This window comes from Lethenteron reissneri, chromosome 44, assembly GCF_015708825.2.
Source record: "Lethenteron reissneri isolate LAM-NWPU_2019-01 chromosome 44, ASM1570882v1, whole genome shotgun sequence".
Classification (NCBI taxonomy): domain Eukaryota; kingdom Metazoa; phylum Chordata; class Hyperoartia; order Petromyzontiformes; family Petromyzontidae; genus Lethenteron; species Lethenteron reissneri.
This window is the reverse complement of record NC_083822.1, coordinates 12146523-12173076: the sequence shown is the minus strand read 5'-3', so window position 1 is coordinate 12173076 and position 26554 is coordinate 12146523. Positions and strand designations below refer to the sequence as shown.

Here is a 26554-nt window from a genome sequence, read left to right as displayed (position 1 = left end):
TTGACTTTGAAACCATTTTATTGATAGTTCCTACATCAAGTCATTTGCAGTAACTTAATTACTGTGCTGTACTTGAGTTGCATTGCTTGTGTGCAAAGGGTTTCAGAATTATTCTGATTCTCCAGCCTGTAACAACAACAAGAAAAGCAAATTAGCACATTGCAAAAATGTCTAAACGATGCAGTATCAGCAGCTCTTAACGTGACTTTCAAAGTTAAGTGCTGTTTTTGATATTTACAAAGAGCAATGCTTAACAAATACCAGACTTTAATCGCAGTTCATGAGTAACTCTCATAGATCATGTGCCTATCCCATCAATCGTGAACGGCAGACACAAACTTGTGCTAGAACACACAAAGCGAAGTAGACCTAGACATGTGTTCGGTACAATACTGTTCTGTCCAGAGTGATGGGTTTTCATGTGAAACTACCTTCAGACCTGAGAATGTGATTTAAAAGCTTGTGGATACCCACATTAAACCCCAGGCAGCACGTAGTGCTGAGCTAAGCGACCTGACAAGCATTGAGTCCCACAGTCCAAGCAGCCACTCGTGTTCACCGGAGTTTCTCACTGGAATAGTGGAATGACAAAGCGTACCTTGACAACACCGCTATCCCGGGAGCGGGCCCGCAGCTTGTTGACCTGAGACTCAGCGATGTCTGCACGCTCGTCGGCTTCCTCCAGCTCGTGCTGCAGCTTGCGGTACTTAGACAGGTTGGTGTTGGCCTGTTCCTCCTGTGGGATTTTTCAAGCGGCAAATACAAATGCATTGGTAAGGTGTGCAGTATTGACGCGTGCGTTTTCAGACGGTGCTGCACGTTGTTCGGGGATGATGTCCGACGTTCTTCCTCCGAGGCACCGGGGAGAAAAACGTCGGACATCGTGCCAAACAAGGCACGGTGCAACTCGAGTACACGTCGGAGGGCTGTATAAAACAACTGCGAATACCTGCGCTGCGGTGATTACGGATGCATTTTCTTTTACAAATGTGACCCAAATATTAATTTACCATTACAGTATTATATTTGCTTTTATAGCTAAGGTTTCCGAATCTTTTTTTACATAGTACCGGATGTTTTGCTTTGGCCTATGCATTATTTTTGAAGTTCATCGGGATTCTTATTGACTTTCAAACACAGTACTTTTAAAACCAATTTTCATATAAACTATGAAATATATGTAACTAAGTGCATTGTGCATATAAACGAAAGTAAAACTAAACTAAATAATGGGTGTTCCCATTGGTCTTGGATACGGTAAGAGTCTTTGATTCGTGATGTTACTCTGCATTACAATGGGATGCGCAAACAAGGGAGAACGATGGTAAATCGGTAGATTAATTATCCACCATCTTCTATGGAAATGATGCAGGTAAGATCTTACCGATTCCTCCGACTGCCTCTTGTAAGCCTTCACTTTGAGCTGCAGCTTGTCGACCAGATCCTGGAGTCGCAGGTTGTTCTTCCTGTCCTCCTCGGTCTGTGAGATCAAGTGTCATAGGTCAGAAATCTGCATTGCCTTCAGTGCAGGTGACACACTCATCTCATCACAATGAAATGCACCAATAAAGTAAATGTTTTAAAATATGTCAACCTGTAGCATACTCCTATTTAAATTTTTTTTTAAAATTTACATTTTTATGTAATTTGAATATGTACAAAATATCCCATAGAATGCAACACTTCACGGCAATGAACAAAAATGTTTTGCAGTATAGCCATGTCAAGTGAAAATAAAAGGTGAAGATAAAGAGTGAAGATAAAGTGGTGCAAGTATTTGCCTGGTAAGACAGCTCCTTGATCCTGCGCTCGTATTTGCGGGATCCCTTGATCGTCTCAGCCGTACGCCTCTGTTCAGCATCCAGCTCAGATTCCAACTCGCGCACCTTTAAAAAAACACAAAAAATGGTTAGCCAAAGGTGTGCACGCTATACACTGCGGTAATACACAAAATGAGGGAAAACCCAACACTGACACGTTTGAAATATGTAATATTTGTACACCAACCTATGAGTAAAATTTAAGTAGAGAAAAAATTATACTTAAACGAAACTAGTTTTTGTTTTAGCAGGTAAGGCTCACTGAGCTATGTAGCTCTTTTTCAGAAGTGACCTGGCCACAAATCATAGCCCAATGAAGTGGCTCATCGTGTGTAAATTTCCAGCAGCCAAATACTCTGTGGATGGAAAACCCGAAGGACCCGGAGAAAAATCCACATGACCACGGGGAGAGAGAAACGCAAATTCCAAGTATACAGGTGCCAGGGTTGGGTTTGAACCTACAAACTCCTGCATACCAGGTGAGGAATTTAACATCTCGCCACCTTAATTGAACTAACACTCCTAGTTTCCAAATGTCACGTTCAATCCGTGTTCTTACCCTGGTCTCGAGCTTCTGCAGCTGCTTCTTGCCGCCCTTCATCGCGATCTGCTCGGCCTCGTCCAGCCTGTGCTGCAGATCCTTCACCGTCTGCTCCATGTTCTTCTTCATCCTCTCGAGATGAGCGCTCGTGTCCTGCTCCTTCTTCAGCTCCTCTGCCATCATGGCGGCCTGGACAATCGGACGACAATTACGGCTCAGCTCGTAAAATTACGAGCACGTCAAACGTAAACGCACAATGGGAATTATCGCGCGGAGGATGTAACATTGTATATGTGCTCACATCGGTAATGGCCTTCTTGGCCTTCTCATCAGCATTCCTCGATTCCTGAATACTTTCTTCCACTTCTGACTGGAGTTGAGAAAGATCACCTTCCAACTTCCTCTTGGTGTTGATCAGGCTCGTGTTCTTTAAAAGAAAGTTCAATACATTGTCATTAGAAACTGTTTTCATCGTGTTAACATTGCAGTGCAATTTCAGAATTATTATTGACATTTTTTTAGGTGGGTTTTTTTTCTTCAGTTTTTGTTGTCACCTGAGAATGCAGAAGCTGCACTCTCTCGGTGGCTCCCAGCAATTCCTGCTCGGCCAACTTGCGGGCCTTCTCTGTCTGCTCCAGAGCCGATCGCATCTCTTCGACTTCGGCCACCAGGAGGTTGTTGCGGCGTTCAAGCATGGCGGCCTGTTCCTTGTGGTCTTCGTTTGCGCGGAGGGCATCGTCCAAATGAACTTGGAGGTCCTGAAAATTCAAAGCGGCGGCAATTAAGTTCCGGCGAAGACGAATTATAATGAACGGCATTTTACAACGCGTTCACTATTGGAAGTTAATAGTTTACCAATGATGTATGAAAGAAAGAAAATACATTTCACATTTAGGATAATCGGTTGTGAAGATGTGTGACTCATATTTACCTTGATCTGTCCCTGCACGTTGCGCAGGTGCTTCTGAGACTCGGCCGCCTGCCTGTTGGCGTGGTTGAGCTGGATTTCCATCTCGTTGAGGTCTCCCTCCATCTTCTTCTTCAGCCTGAGGGCCTCGTTCCTGCTCTTGGTCTCTGAGTCGAGCGTCGCCTGCATGGACTCCACGGTGCGCTGGAAGCCCCTCTTGATCTGGTCGATTTCCTCGTCCTTCTCGGCGATCTTGCGGTCGACCTCTGCCTTCACCTGGTTCAACTCGAGCTGCACCCGGAGAATCTTGCCTTCCTCGTGCTCCAGAGAAGCCTGCACATTCGGAATGAGATTCCATTGAAAAATCAGTTCGCTTTGCAAACGTAAAACATGTGAGGTTTGCAAAAAAAAGTGTGCATTTTACAAATTGTGAAATAATTTGTAGACATTTTAGTTTGCTGCTAGATCCATTTTGTTCCCATGGCTGCATTGCATCACCTCAGCCTCTTCGAGGGCAGCCTGGATATCGCTCTTTTCCTGTTCAATGGCCTTCCTGTTCTTCTCAAGCTCGTGCAGGCTCTTGCTGCTCTCGCCAAGTTGTTCGGTGAGGTCTGAAATTTCCTCTGTTGAAATAAACATCGCACGGGACCATTGCGTTAAACACAGCTCGAACATTATTACAATTCACATTAAAATAGGCTTGCTTTAGTAAGGTTATGAAATTTTCCTTGAATTGAGGACATTTAATTGCATTTAACCAAAACTTTCTTAACACTATCTGCCTGTTTCACAATAGATTATTAAAATGCTATTTTGCACAGATGGAAAGTTAAATAGGCAAGGTTAAATGATAATTAACGTACAAGTAACGTTTGAGTATATATATTAAACGTACCCTGGAGGTTCTTGTTCTCTCTCTTGAACGTTTCCAGATGATCCAGTGTCTCTTCATAAGCATTCTTGAGCTTGAACAGCTCTGTGCCCAGAGATCTGGACTCCTTCTGTGCAGCTTCCAGCTCAGCCTGGCTTTCTTCAAACTTCTGCTTCCATTCTGACAGAACCTGGTCAAGAGGTTACAAAAGTTGTTGTTGTTGTTGTTGTTTTTTACGATACACACAATGCGTCACAATAAATGTTAGCAACAAAGGTGTGCAATGACATTGAGCTGCAGTGCATTCGAAGTACCTTGTCGAAGGCCTTCTGCTTCTTGTCAAGAGCAGCAGCAGCTGAGTGGGCCCTCTCCACGTCGATCATGAGGTCCTCCACTTCACCCTGCAGACGCTGCTTGGTCTTCTCGAGGGAGGCGCACTTGGAGTTTGCCGCCTCGACTTGCTCCTCTGCGTCCTGGAGACGAGCGGCCAGCTTCTTCCTGCAAGGCGTTGAAAGGCAGAGACACGTTTAGTGCCTAGACCTCCGGTCGAAATCACCTCTCATTTAAATGCTCAATGTGCGAGGGCTATAGGAAGCGTTTAGTGAAGATAATAGTTTCAAGCAACACGCAGACACGTGTACATAAAACACTCGGCCTTGTGCAATATGAAGGAAAAAAAACATCAACAGTTCGTGAAGAACTGCATCACACTCTTAACGTAAGAACTCATTGCAGGTCTCACTTGGCATCCTCCAGCTCCTCGGTCCTCTGGATGGCGTCGGTCTCGTACTTGGTCCTCCACTGGGCCACCTCGGCGTTGGCCTTGGACATGGCCCTCTGCAACTCGCCCTTGGCCTCCTGTTCCTCGTCGAACTGCTCGCGGAGGAGGTCGCAGTCGTGCCTTGCCGACTGCACGGCATGGGCCAGGGCGTTCTTGGCCTGCACGGTCGCAGAGACGCGGCTCGTGAGCTCGCTCCGTAGGGCGCAATGGCAGTGCCATGGCGGCGTGTCCAGGTCAACGTCAATGCTCGTCTCTTACCATGTCGATCATATTGGAGTAAGATACGGCGTCATTTTTAGATATTTGCAGCATTCGTACACCAGGCAAATATGTACTGCATTGAAATATACCGTATAGTAAAATATACAAATAAGGAGGTCCCTTTGAGGAGATTGGCCCGTAAACATACCTTGACTTCTTCTTCAAGCTGCCTCTTCAAGTCCTCGACTTGCTGGGTGTAGGACTGCTTTCCTCTGGAGAGCTGAACAACCAGAACTTCCTTCTCCTCCAGCTTCCTCGTCAACTCACCTGTTGGTTTACGGAAGCGAGCGACACACGGACGTGGTCATTTCACGTGGCAGTTCAACCGCAGTCCTCATTGACAACACAACGTTAAGGCTGCTTCCATTGAGCGCGCGTGAACGACCGCTGCTGCAGAGCACTTGCCAGATTCAGTCTGGAGCCTTGCTCGCTGGGCTGTGATGTCATTGATGGTGCGGATGTTTTCGTCGTCCTTGGTTTTGAGTTCGGAGAGCTGATCCTCCAGTGACCGGGACAGTTTCTCAAGATTCACCTGCACGCAACAAAAACAACCCAGAGCGTCGCTTTTAAGTGTACGGTGTACACACACACACGTATTTAAAACAAAGGAAAATAAATTATTATGAAATAATGCGTACAACGGTTGAGACAGCAAGCAGAGTTGAGCTTGCAATGAAGTTTACAGGGTTTTTTTTCCCGTGCGTATCATCACTAAGGAGAACTAAAGTGCGTCAGTGAGCTCGTTAGTGTCTCTTCAGAAGTGGGTCGTGATAATATGTTCAGTGTATATTTGTCTATCACTTGAAAACAGTGTATGAGGTCAGCGTTGTCAACAATTAATGAGGTAAACTGCTTTCAGTAAATTACATGCCCAATTGTTTCTTTACATCCAAAGTGATGTGAGTACCTTGGACTTTGTGATCTGCTCCATGTTGCTGCTGAGATCATCGACTTCCATCTTGAACTCGCTCTTCTCCTTCTCCAGCTTCTGCTTGACGCGCTGCAGGTTGTCGATCTGCTCCCCGAGCTCGGCTACGGAGTCGGCCTGCTTCTTCCTCAAGGCGGCGGCCGTGGCTTCGTGCTGCAGGGTGGACTCCTCCAGATCTCTCCTGAGCTTCTGGAACTCGGCCTCCCTCTTCTTGTTCATCTCGATCTGAGCCGAGGTGGCTCCGCCGGCCTCCTCCAGCCTCTCGCTGATCTCTTCCAGCTCCCGAGAGAGGTCGGACCTCTGCTTCTCCACCTTGGCGCGAGCGGCACGCTCGGCCTCGATCTCCTCCTCCAGCTCCTCGATGCGGGCCTGCGGTTGGCATCAAAACACAAAGCACTTGTGTAAGGACTGTTGTCTCGTGAACTCGTTTTAAAGTTCAGAGAGATTTTTATTTCGTGCGGCGTGTGAACATTGAAGAACTCCACCTGAAGTTCCTTGATCTTCTTCTGCAGTTGAGCGGACAAGGCAAGCTCATCCTCAATCTTGCTGTTCAGCTGGCTAATTTCAAAGTCCTTCCTGAAAAATGAACGCGCAAAAAAAATGTGTTACCTGCACACAAATACAAACGCGTGTGCGCGGCGACTGCTCTGATACGAAATAAATTTGTGTTGTGAAATTGCAGAGCACATACTTCTTTGTCTTCTCATCAATCTGCTGCTTGTCATTCTCCAAGTCCATGATGGACTCCTGGGCCATCTTAAAGTCGCCCTCAAGCTTTCTCTTCGTCCTCTCAATGTCCATACGCACTTTCTTCTCCTGCTCCAATGATCCTTCCAACTGCGCAAAGTGTCAAACGTACACAAAACAACAGCAACCCAAGATGAGACACACGCACGACCAATTTCGCAAGATGCATTTAAAATAAGTCAAACATATCCGTGTTAAAATATATAGTGAACACAAAACTGCAATGGCCAAAATTAGGTGCTGTTTAAAAGACCACAAATTTAATTATAAATAATTTAAAGGATGTTTTATTTTGGGGGGAAAGTAACACTACAGGTGGAATACTACAGGGAAAAGACCGATTTGAAATGACAGCATGGTAAAGGTGTGAATGGAGGCACTTCGTGGCGAGAGAAAGTACTTTAAAGGCTGCAGGAGAACAGGAGGGAGAATCGGCCAAGGTGGTGGACAAGTCAAAGGGAATTCCAGATGCGAGGGCAGCAGGTTTCTGACACTGTTGCAATTATTGTTCAAGTTTTAATTCACGCCGCAGCTCTTCCATTCTCCACCAAATGACTTACATCGTCCACTTGCTGCTCCAGCTTGGCCTTGGCCTTGGTGAGGGAGTTGACTTTGTCCTCCTCCGCCTGGAGGTCGTCCAGCGTCTGCTGGTGAGCCTCCTGCAGGGCCTTCTTCTCCTTCGTCAGCTTGGATACGTTCTCGTCCAGCACGGCCATCTCCTCGGTCAGGTTTTTCACCTGGAGAGGAGAAAACAATGAAGCCGAGTTAATAAAGCAAGAAGCACCGAACATGTGATCGTGGCGAAGCGGACGCGCGTTTACCGCTTATTTCAGAGAGCTTCCTAGTTTGGGCACAACGGCCACCCTGGTGATGACTGTGGCTCTTATATCTGTAGACATCCACCACTTCATGGTGGATGTTGAAAATTCAACGGTCCAAATTTCATCAATTGTCCCCATACATTATTTTATTGTGGGAAAACAGCGACGCAATCTCTCCTTACTGGCAGATTAATGCCCATTTGCATTGCTGCATTCACCTTGTGCGGCACAGGCAAAACTCCCACTGCGGGTCCCCTTGGCTAGACTCCAGCAGGACGCCGCAGTGGGTTGAGGTGAGATGTGATACGGGCATCGTAGCCGTGCAATTCCTTCTTCTCAACGTTTAATCACGGTGCGAGTCGTACAGCGCCGTGGTGAACAAACCTTGTTCTCAGTCGCGTGCTTCTCCTTTTCCACCTTGGCCAGAGTCAGCTCCAAGTCATCGATGTCCTTTTTGAGCTCAGAGCACTCGTCCTCAAGCTTCCTCTTCTTGGCCGTCAGCTCCGAATTCATCTCTTCCTCCTCCTCAATGCGCTCCTGCATTTCTTTCAGTTTGCTCTCGAGCTGTATCTTGGCCTTGATCAGCTGGTCGCATCTTTCTTCAGAGTCGTTGATGGAGTCTTCCCCCTTTTAGAGGCACAAAACAACGTAAGTACGTGGCTTTTGTGAATGGTAAAATTAAGTATGTATCTATTTTTTTTATCGATGTGGTTTGTGGTATGTGGGTTCAGCGAACAAACTTACACTTTGGACTTGCATGAGCAGGTCATTTTTCTCCTGCACAACGGAGATCAATTTCTCCTCCAGCTCCTTACGCCGGGTCTCCGACTTCTCCAGGGCCTCCTTGGTCTTGATGAACTCCTCCTTCATGTTCGCCATTTCCTTCTCGGATTCAGCGGACTTGAGCAGAGGCTTGATCTTGAAGTACAGGTTCATCCACGGCCAGTTCTTCACACCCATGAAGGCTCTGATGTTGTACTGGATGACGATCAAAGACTCGCTGAAGGGAAAAAAGAAATGTATCGTTATTCACGAAGCAATAGCTTCTCCCAATTTCCAGACGCATAAAAAACTGAATATTCAATGTGTATACTTTTACACAGGGAGCCAGATCGCCGATAGGGTGATATTTTTGCTGCTTCGCATGTTTGCGAAAAGTTAATGACTCCGTTTCATTAGCCAACTAATGATTATTGCAAAGAACTACCAATCTACCAAACTGCACTGTTTAGGTCTACAGCGGACATTAGAGACTACAGTTCATTTGTAAGCATCATCATTGTTCGTCGTATACAAATTCTAAACATCGTAATATATACACAAACACAATGAAGCATACAGTATTTACATATGTTCAGCATAGCATGTAAGGGGGCAGTGGTGTGAACTCAGAGAACCGAGATCGATGGCAGGCCACAAGCGAACACCAATGGTAAGTCGTATCTGTCTGTACCAGTCCTGACACCCTCCCCTCTCCATCTGGACTGGCCAGCGTTAACGAAGTATGGTCAAACAGCCCCTCCTGCCCTACACGGCGTGGGACATCTTTAATCGATCAGTGGATTGACAAAAGGAGCTGTAAATTACTCGTTTATACGCTGCGTTTATACGGTGTGTAAATATCGAAAGAGATGCGTGTGTGTGTGTATTTACCGTCTCTCCAGCATCTTCTTGAACTCGACGCGGCTCAGGTAGCCACGGCCGAGGGCCTGGGTGCGCGTGAGCAGGAGGGACAGGCGGTCGTCCCTCATCTCTTCCAGGGTACCCAGGAGACCAGCGCGGAAGAACACCTGAGAGACAGAATGAGGCGGAAGGCCAAATGAGGTTTCTCTTTTGTCCTTTTCGAATGCTCATGGGTGTCCTGTTATGAGTATCAGGAGAAGCTTCATTCTCAACGTCCAGGCAGTGCGCCACAACTGCACGGTATGAAACATCTTCTGGGAAGGTAACATCACAGGACTAGGGTACTTGTGATATCCCTTCAGTTTTGGTATTTCTTGCAGTCTCATAGCTTTTCCATTCACGTAATTACATTAATTAAGTTAGGCACACGATAACCGTTAAGAACAGGAAATGTGCTTGGGCACCTGACGGGATGATTGTGACGATGATGGTCAACGATCAATACAGACGAGAGGATAAAACACGCAACGCTGCGGAGATCGATTCATTGGGTCGGCTCACGACCAGGAACCAGATGCACGGTTTGCGTCATGAGAGCATGTGGGGTGGCAATATCTTTGGGAGCCTTCAGTCACCGCTGGTTACACGTCGGGCCAACGATGACGACTACCACGACGACGTTTACCTTGGTGTGTCCGAACTTGTACTGCGTTTCATCGAGCTCCAGGGAGGCCATGAGTTTCTCGCAGGCCTTCTTGCTGTCGACGAACTGCCCCTCGGGCATGGCGTTGGGGTTCAGCACGCGGTACCTACGAGGCACGAGAGAGCACACGGGTTCACGTGTGACACTAACGCTCGCGGTTTGCACGGCACAGCCTGTAACGACAGACTGCTGGAGGTGTTACGGAGGTTGTAGTTGTAGCGCTCGGATCCTGGCTTCTAATCCGTATGGCTGATGTAGATGCAGAGCAACAACTTACAGATTCTAATCGAGTGAGTCAGCCATGATTATACGGAGTTCTCAAGTGAAGTGAGATGCAGCCTGTCATTAACGACTGATATCTATCATACTCTTTGGGTCTTTCGGTAAAGTCACGTAGATAGAAAAAGAATGAAAAAATAACGATAATTTTTTCTATCTCAGTGAGTTTCCCGAAAGACCCAAAGAGTATGAATTCCTGCAGTCACGAAAGCTTTAAGTCAAGATGCTATCTATCATTTTACATTTGGTGGTGAACTTAATTTGACGAAATTTTTACTCTGAAAATAAATTTAAAAACATCGGTTTGACTGTCTGTCTGCACTCACCGCTGCTTGAAGTCACCGTAGACGATCCTGTTGGGGAAGCCCTTCCTGCAGATCCTGATTCCCTCCAGCACGCCGTTACAACGCAGCTGGTGCATCACGAGGTTGTTGTCCATGGTACCTGGGTAAATCACGGTGAACAATGATGGCCACTGAGCGAGAAAAAAAACTTCACGTCGTTTTTTTTTTCCTGGGTCATATTTGTTTGAGAAATTGTCATAAGTAGGTTTGCCCTCATATCAATTTCAATGATATACTTTATAAAATGTCACGGTCTGATGATTACCGCGATGGAGGTTTCTCATAGCTTCGTACAATAACTGTAATTTTCCATTTGTCATTTATTTTGTACTTTGCTGTGCTTCACGTGTTAATACGGATTTCTTTAAAGTTATTTAACTGCGTTGCACTCAATATAAGCCTGCAATGTCTTATGATCACTGCAACTTAAAAAATACAAAATTTTATTAACTATTAAATGTATGATGCCCTATAACCACCAACCATTACTCTAGGCAACTATTACAAAGTTACAACATAATTTTAGGAAAATGCAACCAGCAACGGCAATCACTATGGGACGATGTTTTACAAAACAGACGATATCATTATTTTTAATATTATACCGATTCAAAAATTCATTTTAAGCATTGCTGCACGTATGAATTGTCAGCGTGAGCATTGCAAGACAAACCGGGAGTCTTGGTCTCATTGGGGATCAGGCAGCGCACAAAGTGGGGGTGAGTTGTCTTCAAGTTGGCCATCAGCTTGCTCAGATTCTCCTATAATCAAAGATTTAAAACAAAAACACGTTAAATGTCGCCAAGTCACTCTTCAAAATATGCATTGGGTATTGGGCCAGTGGGTCTGCTCCCCATCTCTCTATCCCCTGGCTCTTCACAAACCGGTTTAGTTTACGTTCATGGTGTCTATGCGTGCGCCACAACGTGGCGTGACGGGCACGCGCGTGGCCTCGACGATAGTCACTAAAAACATTTTACTGAAAGATGTATTCGATGCACGCGTGAATTATTTCGATGAACAAAATTCAATTGCCACCCTTTGCGTGACTCACCCTGTGCAGCGCAGACACGGTCTGGAAAGAAGAACCCTTCTTCTTGCCCTTCTTGGCACCGGAATCTATTTGCGCGAAACAAACACGCAAGGTTAGGGTGAAGCGGCGGAGGTAACGGAGTTAACTAAAACACCCACTGCAGCATTGCGGATTATTACAAACTGCGTAGATTTGCTTTAGCCCACCGGTGTGTTGAAGCGTGAAACCACAACATTTACAATTTTTGAGTACGACGTTTCGCTGGTAATTGCATCCAGCATCATCGGGCAATTCGTAGGAATTTGTCTTTTGTCAACGTGACACTTTTTAACTGATTGGCCGTGTCGGGTGGTGGAGGATTACGACACATTTATAAATAACGCGATCTAAACCCAAAAACGTTGATTATGAATAATATTGGTCGCGAAAGCCTGCTACGTGTTAAACTGCGTAGATTTCATGACGTACACACAAAGATTGTTCCCACCTTCTTGGTTCTTTCAGGTAAAGTCAAGAAAAATTGAAGTAATAAAATAATAAAAATCAAACATAATAAAATAATTCTCACGACGTTTCGGCCACAACGCAACCGAAAGAACCAAGAAGATGAATCCCTGCAGTCACGAAAGCTTTAGATAGTTCCCACGTTGACCGCTCACCTGCATCAGCACCGGCAAAGGTGGCAAAGAGAGCGCCGAGCACTTTGAGGCTGGCCTTCTGGTAGACTTGCACCACAGAGTCGTTCAGTGGATCCTTGTTCTTCTCCAGCCAGCCAGCGATGTTGTAGTCCACGTTGCCGGCGTAGTGGCCGAGGGAGAAGTGAGCCTCGTGCTTTCCCTTCGACGGCTTGGGCTTCTGGAAGAATTTGTTCTTGCCGAGATGCTGGTCGTACAGCTTCTCCTTGAAGGTCTGATCGTTGGCTTTGGGGAACATGCACTGCTCCTCGAGGATGGACATGATGCCCAGAGGCTGTAAGTTAAAAAGAAAATGGGAAGAATACAATTGTATCATTTTAGATGTCTTATTGCCGTACTTGTTTGTAATCTGTCACTCTAAGTGCCAAGCGGTGATTTACGGAATCTGAATATTGTGCGACCCAAACCTTCTCGATGAGGTCGATGCAGGCCTGCAAGTCCATGCCGAAGTCGATGAAGACCCAGTCGATGCCCTCCTTCTTGTACTCCTCTTGCTCCAGCACGAACATGTGGTGGTTGAAGAACTGCTGCAACTTCTCGTTGGTGAAGTTGATGCACAGCTGCTCGAAGGTGTTGAACTGTGGAGAGGACAGAGGCGACATGGTTCTCAAAAGAGGCATAGTTCGCAGTGCAGAGACCAATACACACGTGGCCTCGATTGCATGTAAAGATTTGTTTTGATACAATTATTGTAAAGAGGGAGAAAAAAGCACTTACATCGAAAATTTCAAACCCAGCAATGTCCAAGACACCAATGAAGTGCTGTCTGGCTTGCTTGGTGTCCAGTGACTGGTTAATGCGGATAACCATCCACAAGAAGAGCCTCTCAAAGCAAGCCTTTCCAAGAGCACCGATGTTGTTGTACACCTGTAAGAAAGGTAAATTTATAATATGTCAGATGATGGAATATAATTTACGTTTATGCATAACGAACAATGGGAGAAACACATTTTAATGCAACTTTAAAAAGGGGAACCCCCCCCCACAAATGTAATCAAAGTACCTGTGGAACGGTCTGGCCTTTGGTGACATACTCATTTCCGACTTTGACCCTTGGCAAGCAGAGAGCTTTGAGCAGATCGGCAGAGTTGATTCCCATCAAGAAGCAAGCCTTGTCCGCATCTGTGAATGCAGATGCATACTTGTATTGAGGGTGAATATATTTACTTGGGATGATGCCATTATGTACTGATCAGCACAAGCTGGACTGCTAAATCCGATTCGATCTTCCAGGTCTGTGTATAGTGTAGTAGTGTATAGTGGTGTATAGTAAAGTGTATAGTGTAGTAGTGTATAGTGGTGTATAGTGTAGTAGTGTATAGCCGTGTATAGTGTATAGTAGTGTAGTGTATATAAATGTATAATGTAGTAGTGTATATTAGTGTGTAGTGTAGTGTGTAGTGTATAGTGTAGTGTATAGTGTAGTGTATAGTAGTGTAGTGCTGGAGTTTGTCGCCAGGAAGAGGGAGGTGTGGACCGCCACTACTCAAAACGCTGCTGCTGCAGCGACCCTCACCAGGACAAACGGACTGAGAAACGAACTAACGAACGCTTAGGAACCCAAAGTAGATGGGCATTTTGACACCACTCGTTTTACCTTAAGTTCAACACGATAACATACAACTGGGAAGGTATCGTTTGGAGATTGAAATTAACTTTTGGCATCAAACATCTGGTGGGGCGTCATTGATGACGCCCTGATTGATGGGCACGTGTTCTCGTACCTTCTGAGCCGTCAGGCTCCGCCTGCTCCTCCCGCTGTTTCTGCTTGAACTTCATGTTGCCGTAGTGCATGATGGAGCCGGTCAGCTTGTAGATGCTCATTTTCTCCTCGTTGGTGAAGCCCAGGATCTCGATAGCGCTCTGAAATTGAAAATAAAATACCATTGCACAGGCGTTATAACTTTATACATCCGCAAATTGCTGAGTGCCTATCATTTTAACCAGCATGACCCCGTGGTAGCCGGTGAGTGAATATCTATACATTAAATTTCGATTTAAAGCTTTCGTGACTGCAGGGATTCATCTTCTTGGTTTTTTCGGTAAAGTCACGGAGAAGGAAAATAATAAAATAAAATATAATTATTATATTATGTTTTATTTTTATTATTTTATTATTTTCCTTCTACGTGACTTTACCGAAATAACCAAGAAGATATATATATATACATTGCTGGAGCATGCAAGCCCATGGGGGTTTCTGTGTAGTTTATCATATTTATGTTATAAATTACTTACTTATAATATTCAGATAAGTGTTTTCGAAATTGAGGTTTTCTTCCAAAATGTTTTTTATCTAGTGGGAGCTGGTCCCCAATGATAAGCCATCACCCAAAATGACATTTACCTATCACTTAAAACATGTTTTATTCATTATTTTAAAAATGTAATAAGGTTTGTTACGTGAACAAAACGTTCCAATTAGTTACTACTTCAGCAGAACGGTATGTTGGAGAGCAAACCACAACATTTACAATCTGAGTTCACGTTTCGCTGGTGAGTGTAACCAACATAATCATGCAGTTCCCAGATTCGTGAAAAAGCATTCCTGTTTTTGGTCTTAAATAGGGTAAGTTCATGTCATCAGTGTGTCCCTACAAGTCCAAAGGACCCCGGGGGTTATAATATTTGTGTAAATTCTAATTGTTTATGTTAATGTGTGCATGCCACATGGTCTTGTGCGTAAGATACTAAATTGATAGTGGTTATATTACAGCTATATCCATTTCAATGGAGGTACACTAACTATCTGTTGCTCTTATTACTTAATGATACTCTTCCAAGAAGCACTGAGCCTATGGCTATCAAAAAGATTGAAATTTTTATTGTATTTCTCTCAAGTTCAATAGATCTTCTCATTAGTCTTGGCCAGTAATAATTCGTTTTCCACAAATCAACGTTATCAAAGTGAGTGTTTTAGTTGTACACTGCCGTGCTCACATCCGTTGCCATCAGTTCCTCTTTGTCGTCGATGGATGAGACAGTAATTTCACCCTGGCTGATGAATGGGTAGTCGTAAGGGTTGGTGGTGACCAGCAGCATATCTGTTCACGCACAGTCACATCCATGGAAACAGACACGGGCATCAGCCTAAGGCATTGAAACACGACATGAAGCGTGGATTTGTCAGGAATATTTGACACACGCATTCACCTGCACTTCAGGTTGGTTCTAGACAAAAATTAATGGACGAGGATTGTTTATTTCATTGTTCTCAACAAGGTTCTAACCATACGTGCTCGGGATCGTGGTCATGTAAGCCGTACCGATTCAGCACACGTGCATTCAGTTTACTTCTGTTTTACTATGTGACATTCTGACCTAACTGGGTGAAAGGCATTTCGCGACAATGCAGAGAGCATGATTGTGGAGAAAGACATGCCACGGGAAACATACCCAGGAGCTCAGGCTTCTGCTGAGACAGGATTTGGAAGAAGATGTGGTAGTTTCTCTCTGTTGGGAGCTGGAAGGTGACACGGGATTTCTCCAGCAGATCTGTAAAATATTAGAACGTGAAATATCAGAAGCAAAAAATATACTCATTGCACGTGTTCATTTTTGTTGTACCATGCCAACACAGTGCAAGGTATTTGCAGAACGGTGTTTAATACTCACAAGTTTCAATATCTGCAGAAGCAAGCTTGCCAGTGGCACCAAAGTGAATTCGGATGAATTTTCCCTGGAGAGTTGGAAGACACATTTTTTCACGATTATTATGACATTGGCTGAGACACCGATGAACCGCCATTCGCTTGCATTTGATACAAAGATGTGAAGCAAGGAATAATAAGAAAATGAAATAGAGAGAACACTCACGAAACGCGACGAGTTGTCATTTCTCACGGTCTTGGCGTTACCAAAAGCTTCCATCAGAGGATTGGCCTCGACGATTTGATCCTCAAGGGTACCCTGTTATAGAGGCAACACAGCACCACAACATACACTTTTTGTGACTCACACTTGCCAAGCACTTGGGTTTTTTTTGTTTGCAAACCCACACACTACGTGTCTATATCACCAGTGCATGGCGTGTAATACAGTATATAATGTAATGTGCTCGCTTACACACAATAGTTGTGATATTCTTAACACACGTTGAAAGTGACATTTTGTGCATGTATGCATTAAGGCCAATTTTTTGTTATGTTTATATTTTTTCACAGTTATCACCTGATTTTGCTCTGTGTAATCCCAATTGACTAAATTGTTGGTAATCTTTCAGCATTTGGATATTTACTCTCATGCTGAACTAGTAACTAATTGGCATGTTTATTTTACGTGCCAAACCTTACTAATTGGCTGTGTCTGGTGGTGGCGGGTTTAACGACATATTCATATTCACGCGATCTTAACCCCCCCCCCCCAAAAAAAAAACCTCGATTATGGAGCATCGGAATGTTAGGGCAATACCAGCTCCACTGCATGCTTTTCATTTAGCTATGGGAGAAAGCCCGAGGAACGCAGATGAAACTCATGCAGAAGAGGGGTATAATAAACCAACGCCACACAGAAAGGCACCTTGAGTTAGGATATTAACTCAGTCCCCGCTAGACGTGAGGCAAGCGGTTGACACGCTGCCACCCTGCCACCCAATCGGCCTCCAGTGTAAGTAGCACTTCGTAGCGACACAACTCCCGTATCCGAAGGGTCGTGAGGTTATAGTTACATTTTAATACAAGCTACAATATTGAGCCAATAATACACAAGTGTTCAACTCTGCATATTACTGGTAGGAACCCACTGGTTCCACCAACCTACAGGGGATTATTGTGTCCGTCCGTCGTGGGTGGGGAGGGGAGGGTCTGGAGGGGCTGGGTAGGGAAGGTGGGGCTGGGTGGGGAGGGGAGGGTGGGGAGGGGCTGGGTGGGAAGGGTGGGGAGGGGCTGGGTGGAGAGGGGCTGGGTGGGGGTGGGAGGGGTGGGGCTGGGTGGGGAGGGGCTGGTCACCCCGTGGTGCTCTTATAACACTCGTTTAACCTACTCACACCGGCTTGTGCCCGCCCTCACAGTCAGCCGTATTTGCGTTGACCCTGGCCATTGACCGAGCAACCCGACGTTCCTACCAGCTCCCTCCGCAGGAGGAATGTGTTAAGAAGGCACTGACATCACCATGGTACTCGCTGACACTGACGCTACCGGGGATTGAGCTGTACGCCCATGTAGGCACAGCGTGCACCCACGTGTCTATTTAAAGTGGCTATTTGCAGCAACAATACCTTAATTTTCCCCTCCTGCTTCTTCTTAGCAGAGTCTCCCAGAGCCGCAATTGTTGCGAAGTACTGGATGACTCTCTTCGTGTTGACAGTCTTCCCTGCACCAGATTCTCCGCTGTGGCATAAAATGACAACAACAACAAGAATTGGTACATTTCACAGTAGCACCATGCCCGCTCACCGTTTGACGTAGTACGATGAGTAACTTACATTTTTTAAAATGTATTTAACGCAAGAAAAGTGTGCGTTTCATGTACGACAAACCCTCAACCTCACGCAACGTGTAAAGCCACCAGTTGATAACTACATTGTGGTCATTTTGTCGAAGCCTACCGTCAATAAATGACCGAATAAAAATATTTGCAATCGACAGGCAGCAATGAGAAGTAAAATAGACAACTGTAGACCGGCATCATCATTATGAGGGCTCATAAGTGCCAGCCCTGTAAAGGCATAAATGTTAACTGCTGCCATCTGTCGCTGCGAGCCTCACATATTCAGAGGGCATAGGGCAGTAAACATATGTGTGTGCCATTAAAAAAAATTCAGGGCTGCACTAATTCTCATGTTGTGATGGGTTTTCTCGACACTAACAGAGTTTTTTTTGTGACATTGCAAAGTTTGCAAATTTCAACATCCACAGTAGGAAAATTGTAAGTGTTGAAAATTGTCCAATATATTTTGTCCAAATGAGCAAATGATCACAGTATTTTTTTACCTAGGGTAATTACATTCCAGTTGTCAATAGGTCGTCGTGTTCGCTGCTTATTGTTTGCATGTATACTGAAAAATTAAGCCACACTGTGTGATGGAGAATGAGTTACACTCACGTGATCAAGATTGACTGGTTCTCTCTGTCTGCACGGGGAGAATATACAAGAAGATGCAATGAACAAAAGCAGTACGATTCAACAATTTAAAAAACATGTTTATTATAGTCAGTCCAAAACAATGTTTAATTCGTGATTGGAAAAAAAAGGCAGTGAAGTAATGATGTGCTTACCGCTCAACATGAACTGATAAGCGTTATCAGAGATGGAGAAGATGTGAGGAGGTGCCTCCTGACGTTTCTTCCCTCTGTATCCAGCCACAACGATTGGGTCGTACACCGGCAGCATTTTGTATGGGTTGACGGTGACGCAGAAGAGGCCGGAGTAGGTCTACAAAGCAGCACGACGCTCAACGTTACGCGGCGCTCACCCACACGGCGTCTTTGCCCCAGAGCTGGGTCATACCAAGCAATTACAACAAAGTAGGGTCTGCCACCTCTAAGCTACAACCCCCCGGACATATCGTGAGAAGAAGCAGAATATCTCACAAGAGCAGTCGAGGGGAGAACTCGATGCCAATATTTAAAGATTCGCATATTTCACAGATTTCCCAGGATGGCTGACAATGTTAAAAAGGTCGCAAATTTCCCAGGATGGCTACTGTCAAAAATAGGACAATTCTAGGAACACCAAGACAGGGGGCAACCCATACTACAAGCAGCAACACAATACTGTGCATGAAACACGGAGTGCCGTTCCTTACGTAAATCATCCAGGCTGCGTATCTTTCCTTCAGGTTAAACAGCACAGACGGTTCGTTCAAGAAGGTCAACATGACCATGTCCTCAATTTTGTCGAACTTGGGAGGATTCATCTGGTGGACTTGGTCCTCCCTGACTGTCACAGTCTGCCGGGGAGAGAACGACTCATGTTAGACACATTACGTCACACTGTTGAAGTAATTGATCCGAATTAATCCAGGACAATCGTTACACTGATTTGTTTATACATTGACTTAAAGCTTTCGTGACTGCAGGAATTAATATTATTTTGGTCTTTCGGTAAAGTCACGTAGATAGGTTCAAAGAAAATAACAAAAAAACTACGACGTTTCGATCGCAACACACGCGGTCGTCATCAAGAAATGCTCGTGTTGCAATCGAAACGTCGTAGGTTATGTTATTTTATTTGAACCTATCTACGTGACTTTACCGAAAGACCCAAAGAATTTGTTTATACATTGTAACAAAACAATTAAATGTGTATATATATAATGGTATTCTCGAAATAATGGCCATTGAAAACTTTGGAACACATTTCGTAATGCATACCTGGCCATTCTCAGTGTCGACGGTGACTTTGCCACCCTCGCTGCTCTTGATGGTGGCCTTCACGAACTCGATCTTCGGGTCGTCCACAAAGCAATTCTTCTTCATGTCGAAGGGGCGAGTCTGGGCCTCCAGACGCTCCTTCTCCGACTTGCGCAAGAAGGGAGCGGCCTTCCCAAACTCGTGTAGGTCTCCCATCTTGCCTGGTTTCTAGGCGTGCTAAGGACAACACATGCAGGAATGGTACATAAAGATATAATCTTAATCTGGTGTGTGCATGATCTTCAAAATAAAATGCGCATTAGACGTTTATAAAAAAAAGACAAGTGGGTTATGATAGTGGTTTAATAAATATACAATACGTCTTGTCAATCCGAAATTGAAATTGAATGAAATGTTTTTAGTCCATGAACCTAGGAGCCTTCTGAAGCAATGTTGTTTCAGCACTGAGCAGGCGATCTCTCTGGACCGAGTTTGAACTTTCTGAGGCTCACCAGCAGAGCGAGTTCGCTCTGCTAAATGCTGATAATTGTCTGATGTTACAGCCAACCAACAGCAATGTGGTCTACGTTTAGCACTTAATACGTTTTTTAGATTTACGTTCTTTGGTTGCATTTTTCCCACAGTGTACATTAGATAATGGCCTAAAACATTGCACTACGTAAATTTAAATTAATGTTTTGGTGGCTGAATAGACCAGCAGTTGGACTTCATGGAAATTGGATCCAGTTTAGTGTTGAGGTTATGAGCTCTAAATCTTCCGGCACGCAAATATATGTAAATATGAACTCGAGTTGTATACATTTCTCTAAAGCTAATGTTAGACTCTAAAACATACTTGTCTGGAGTAGGCAACATTCATGTAAGTGTTTTACTTTGTGTCTCAAATTTGAAAGCGACCTACAACGTAATGATAATCCTTTCTGTGTAGCAACCACGTGTCGTTTTTTTGTTCCCATTAATAATAATCAAGTTGGTTTCCCAGCTTATGAATGATGAATATAATTTTCATGGAAAATAAATAGTCGTATCAAACACTATCACAGCTGCAGCCTCTCATTATAACTGTGTTTAGTGTATTGCATGAAACAACAGTTCACTTTCTCGTTGTCTTTGGAGTTGGAACTACCTCCCATTGTGTCTTTACAACAACAAAACATCCCAAAGCATTGCTCAATTAAAAAAAACAAGTTGTGTTCTGCTCTACCATCATTTGTCCTATTGATTGCTGCTTGCTTTGTGCTGTCGACCATTGTTTCTGTGCTGAGCATTCATGATTTATAACAAAATTAAATAAAAATTAAGGCAATATATATCCAAGGATCAGTTCAGGTATCACTTTGATTATTTTTTTAGCCATGGCGATAAGTCAAAACTTGGGTAAAAAAGGTCATACCCACTGATCCACCCTTGTGACTTAACGATTTCGGAATTTCTCCCGTATAGATCCCTTCTCTCTGCCTTAGATGCAGAAAAGCTGGTCCATGCCTTCATCTCATCTCGCATAGACATACTGCAAATGTCGTACTCCTCCCTGGCGTGGCTAAGGTGCTCATCAATTTGCAGCATGTGGCTGCTACGGTGTTAACCAGAACACCTTCACATCATTTTCCACCCGTTTTGGCCTCACTGCACTGGCTTTCAGTTTGCCATATAATAAGTTTAAAATCATATTGTTAACTTACAAAACAGTTAATCATCTTGCCCCAGCCTACATCATTGACATGTTGCACCCATATCTCCCCTCAAGGTCCCGAATATCTAAAGATGCAGATCTTCTCTGAATTCGCAGGTCAAGATTTTGGTCTATGGGTGACCGGGCTTTTTCCCGTGTCGCCCCGAGGCTATGGAACGCTCTTATTCCACGAGATATGAGGGATCTCTCTGAGCCTGTGGACATTTGTAAAATGCTAATTGAAACCTATTTATATGCTTCTGCTTATTAAACGTTTAGTTCATTTAGTAAATGATTATTTAAGTGTTTTTATAACATTATTTTATGCTGAGTGTCTGCCACTGCTGTGTCCTATACAGCGCTTTGAGATCCTTTATGAAAATCGTTATATATGTAATTATTATATTTAAACAATTTAATTTGATCTTGATTTGAAGTTTTTGTTCCTGCAGAAATCCATACTTTTTGGTTCTTTCGGTAAAGTCACGTAGGTAGAAAAAATAAATCGTTATTATATATCTGAATTTGCCCGTGGGATGGTTATACAGTACTTTACTGCTTTTGCGTTTTCATATCTTCTTTTACAATGAGATGCAATCAGAGCAGCTAAATCAAATGTGTAGTCCAGTTGTGTTCGAACCGTAGAAAAAAATATTGTTTTTGTTGTTAAGCTAAGCTCTTTGTTAAATGTAATATGTGCATTCACGTGCAAACGTAAAATACTCAAAAACGCAAAATGTAGTAAAACTCACCTTTGTATAACTTGAAGGTAAAAGCAGCAGCTGAGCCTTAAAAGGAAAAAAAATAGCAATTACCACATACGTCTCGTGAAATATCGTTTTTTTAAACAATCAAGTGTGATGCTATGCAAATGTACCAATTGCTTGCGAAAAGTTCACGGAGGAAGAGAGACACAGAGACAGAGACGGCGCTGATGGGCCGACCACACACCTACCTCCCGCTGCCACCCCAGGGTCTGTGCCCTCTGAGACGCTGCGGTGATACATTTATAGGCGAGAATTACTCCAGACACAGCACAAACGTCGTGCACGCCCTCATTTGCATGCGGGCACGAGAGAGAGAGAGAGGCACAGAGATTGACAGAGCTGCCACCCGTTGTCTCACCCCGTTACGCCCACAAGTGGCAAGGTCTGTTGCCTTTAATGGTCGTTAGCATCCACTTTAACTTTTTTTTTTAAAAATAGACCCTTTTCTGATTCAGCGACATCCCGACTCTGTGACTGTCGCGAGAAAGAAGATGCCCCCCCACTCCTCCTCCTCCCCTACAGCTCCTGCCTCATTTGCCGCTGCGGCTCTGCAGGGGACAACGCTGCCTTGTCTCGGCGCGCTGAACTCGTTTGTAACCTTTGATTCGTCCTGGCGCATTTTCACAACTTTAATTCGTAGCCTGCGGTGCGCGCACGAAAAGAGGCGATGTGTAGCGCGCGTGTCGATTCCTGGCCACGTAGTTTTTTGAATGAACGTTTTTTTGAATGAAAGTTGTAAACAAAAAAACGAAAAGGTGTAAAAGAAGAAAATCTGCGAAAAGTACGTATCGATATAGTTAATTAATTTTATTTAAGAGGACTCCGCAATTACAGTACATCGGCAACCGCCAGTATACACGCTTAAGACATTCTTAACTTTCGATTTAAAGCTTTCGTGACTGCAGGGATTCATCTTCTTGGTTCTTTCGGTAAAGTCACGTAGAAGGGAAATTTAAAAAAATGTATTTTTATTACGTTTTATTTGTATTATTGTTTTATCATATTTTTATTTCCCTTCTACGTGACTTTACCGAAGGAACCAAGAATACATTCTTAACTGTAATTTGATCATCTGTTACGCAATATATTACAGGCAAGTGACGAGCAGCTGCTGCTGCCAGGCTCAGCGCTCGAGGCTGAAGGCAATGTCGCAGAGTGCAAAGCAAATGAAGTCCTCAACGTTTTCGTGGTGGCGGCGTTAACATTCTAAGGTGGCTTTCTCGCTTAAATCGACTTCGGGCGAGTTCTCTGATATTGTTCTGTAAAGCAAAGGTTTTGAATCGCAGGGGTTATCGCGGTTTTTTTTTACAATCTTAATTGCGTGCAATTCAGTGTTGGTCTGATGCCTGTCCACTGAGTGTCTTCCTGAGAGCCCGAGTAGTCGCTATGATTTCAGATTTAACGTGAACTATATTCAGGGTGAAGTTTTTGTCGCTAGCATGGGGCTGTGTGACAATACAACTATTGAAGAAGACTCTGTATAATTTGTGCTGTTCATCGTGCAAATATGAATAAGGGAAGCCGAATAAAAAATACTTGGTGACATTTATTGGGTTATAATGTCTGTGAGCGCATCGTTTCTCAACATATAACCAAGCCAGTGGAAAGTGTAAATGTGAACGTGACATTTTGAAGACGATGCTTTATGTATACAGGATGTGCACAGAGTTAGAGAGAATCTGTAATAAGCATCTGTTAATAAAATCAGTATCTGTAAAAAAAAAACAATACCAATGTGCATATATTATTGTGGATTACTTTGAACACCTTTCAAGATTTTTGTTGATCTCCTTTCAGCCGTTAAAACTTAACATTCCACGATTAGAGGACTTAACATGGAGCATGACAGCTTGACATGTTGAATGAGGGCCACGTGGGGCATCTGTCACTCACGGAGTCCAGCAAAGTCACACGTGTCGCTGTCACGAGGAGGGGGTGAAGAGGGACAGCACATGCAAGCGAATTTGCAAGATGACTTGAACAAACGTTCCTTCCCGAACCTGGTCAAAATGTACGGCGCATTTCCTCGGCTAGAAATCACACGTTGGGCTTTGTGTCAATAAATTGCTGCTAATACGATGCATTGTTAAGTCGGGAGAGAACCACTGAAATGAATGCAATCTTAAGCGGAGGGGGGGGGGGGAACTGTCGAAATTAAAATCGTAGTAATAATTTGGAGGTCTCTGTCCAGCCAATGCTGTTTGAGGGCTCCCCACAGTGGTATTCATGGAGGTTGCAGACCACACTTTTCCACGCCGGTCAGTGCGGTTTGGTGAAACGGGACACCGGGACCAGTTCGGTTATCACTCGACGTTCATCTTAGCCGTGCTTGGCAATGATGAAAGAAACAAAAATATGTATCACTCACTGCCGATGTCAGCTGTGGCTGGGGATATAGTGGAGTGCACAAATCACTGTGGCACGACATCAGAGGCGCAATGGGCCCACCTCTTGGAAACGGTGTCACAGGACCTTCGGGCACTATTTTCGGAATTGCCCAACAAAATCCTGAGACACTAAAGGGTTCCACCTTGTGCCGCACAGGGCCTCCTGCCACTGGGGGCCCCATGGCGAGACTGCAGCAGAGCACGGCAAGGGTTGGGACGAGATGAGGTGTAAGGTGCTTTGAGTTGCTGAGGCATTTGAAGCGTCATACAAACCTTGATCAGTAATTTCCCTACGATGCAGAGGTGTTGTTTTTCCGCCCTTCTTAAAACGGTGTTCCCATCTCGACGCCACTCAAGAGGCAATGTATCCATGCACCCGTCTCGCTGCCGCCTCTCACGGCACGAGACTGCTCACACCGCATTCGCACGGGGAACATACGTGGATGTTTCTGTTACAAGGCTGGCCATCGGACAAAGACGGTCGCCGCATCACGCGGCTCTTTCAGATGCGCTTCTGCGGCCGTCCGGAACGCTCTTCCTTCCGATATTAGGAAGAGACTACAGCTGTGCACTTTTAAATCTAGATACAAAAAAAAACAAATTTCTTTAAAACTGCGTTTGTTGTCCTTCCCCGTACCTCCTATTAGCACGGTGGGCTACGTACGGTGCGAAAGAAGTTCAACACACATACGTGGTCAGAAACACAAATAGGATTGCAGATGCAATGAACATTTGGGACATTTGAATGTGACTACCTGCCCGCACTGCATTGTGGGGAGCGGTAGTGTAGTGGCCGGCGCGCTGCGCTACGAACCCGGAGACCCGAGTTCGATTCCCGCTCACGGCCGACACCAGTGACGATTATCTGAACCCCTGCCCCCCCTAGGTCGACTCAGCCTCAAACGAGCACCTGGTGTGATGTGTAAACATCGCCACTGGAGAGACAAAGGCGGCGGGGCACGGTGTTAACACCCCTCTTGTGCTGTGCGCCTGCCCTCACAGGCTGCTCAGGCTACAGGACGGATCTTTGTCTTGTTGAGTGGAAGTGCCAGACACGAGCTCTGCACTGCCCGAAGGCAGCGTGGGCCTTCAGAGGCCAATCGCGTGAATAATGAGTGATCAATGTGGTTAACTTTTGAACGTAATTAGGCACACACTGAGCTATGTCAAACTGCCTTTGATAAGTGCAAAACACATCCCCCCTGCAGCTGTGCAACTGAGTTCTGTTGAGTAATATAAGATGAAAAAAAGTAAGAAACCGTTCAGTTTTCAGTGTTTTTATTGATTCATTTTATTATTATTTATGACTGTACCTCTCACACCAAAGTACTGCATATCTGCATTCTTTGAGAACATAAATGTAGTAGGTATGCAATAATAACAATGGGTACAGTTCAATACATGCGCTGTTTTTATTCTTCAGCATCACCTCTCACCTAAAAACACACACACAAAAGACACGCGTTAAAATCAATTGGACATCGGTAACAACATAGCGCCTCTCGGGGGGCGAGAGAACTGCTATCAGGGGGTTTCCCTGAGGCAACACCAACAAAAACGCCACTCCGCGCTGGAATAATTGAGATGAAATCTAACGCAAGCTCTCGATTTAAAGCTTTCGTGACTGCAGGGATTCATCTTCTTGGTTTTTTCGGTAAAGTCACGTAGAATGGAAATATTAAAATAATAAAAATAAAACAAAATAAATCAGGTGAAGACGGCTGCTTGTGTTGTGGCCGAAACGTCGTGAGAATTATTTTATTATGTTTTATTTTTATTATTTATTATTTCCATTCTACGTGACTTTACCGAAAGAACCAAGAAGATAACGCAAGGTCCTTTGGCTGTTGGTTCAAGACTGAGAAGAGAGCGTCAGTCAAAGGAGGTGGGGGGGGGTTCGATGGGACGCAAATAAAACTTAGACATGGCAACGGCACGGCAAAGGGACTTCGCCCAACAGTAGGTAGATCGTGACAACTGATGATACTTGAAAATGTTGGACAGATTTTCCAAAAAGTTATTGAACAAACGACACGGTTAAATTTCGATTTAAAGCTTTCG

General features: G+C 44.5%; 2 protein-coding genes across 2 annotated transcripts in view; both read right to left on the bottom strand.

The window, feature by feature from the left end:
- On the bottom strand, positions 1-22399 carry LOC133353662 (myosin-1B-like). The gene is made up of 41 exons (XM_061570084.1): positions 22295-22399; positions 22092-22127; positions 19668-19883; positions 19100-19243; positions 18570-18726; positions 18397-18424; positions 17570-17681; positions 16171-16263; positions 15970-16033; positions 15751-15849; positions 15295-15398; positions 14079-14217; positions 13358-13476; positions 13072-13221; positions 12762-12932; positions 12319-12628; positions 11681-11745; positions 11300-11387; positions 10609-10726; positions 9986-10109; positions 9331-9467; positions 8422-8677; positions 8062-8304; positions 7417-7593; positions 6801-6946; positions 6595-6685; positions 6089-6478; positions 5587-5713; positions 5330-5448; positions 4882-5078; positions 4454-4637; positions 4164-4329; positions 3767-3891; positions 3293-3601; positions 2916-3119; positions 2663-2788; positions 2380-2550; positions 1782-1886; positions 1385-1480; positions 599-736; positions 1-126 (listed from the first exon to the last, which is right to left on the bottom strand). Exons 3-41 carry the CDS (start codon positions 19860-19862, stop codon positions 109-111), a joined length of 5805 nt encoding a protein of 1934 aa, XP_061426068.1. The 5' UTR covers positions 19863-19883; positions 22092-22127; positions 22295-22399; the 3' UTR covers positions 1-108.
- A 3394-nt stretch (positions 22400-25793) lies between these two features.
- Positions 25794-26554, bottom strand: part of LOC133353661 (myosin-4-like) — a 44473-nt gene continuing 43712 nt past the window's right edge. Inside the window, exon 39 of the mRNA XM_061570083.1 lies at positions 25794-25929. Coding sequence (XP_061426067.1) covers positions 25906-25929 — 24 coding nt within the window. The 3' untranslated portion in view covers positions 25794-25905. The remainder of the gene's footprint in view (positions 25930-26554) is intronic.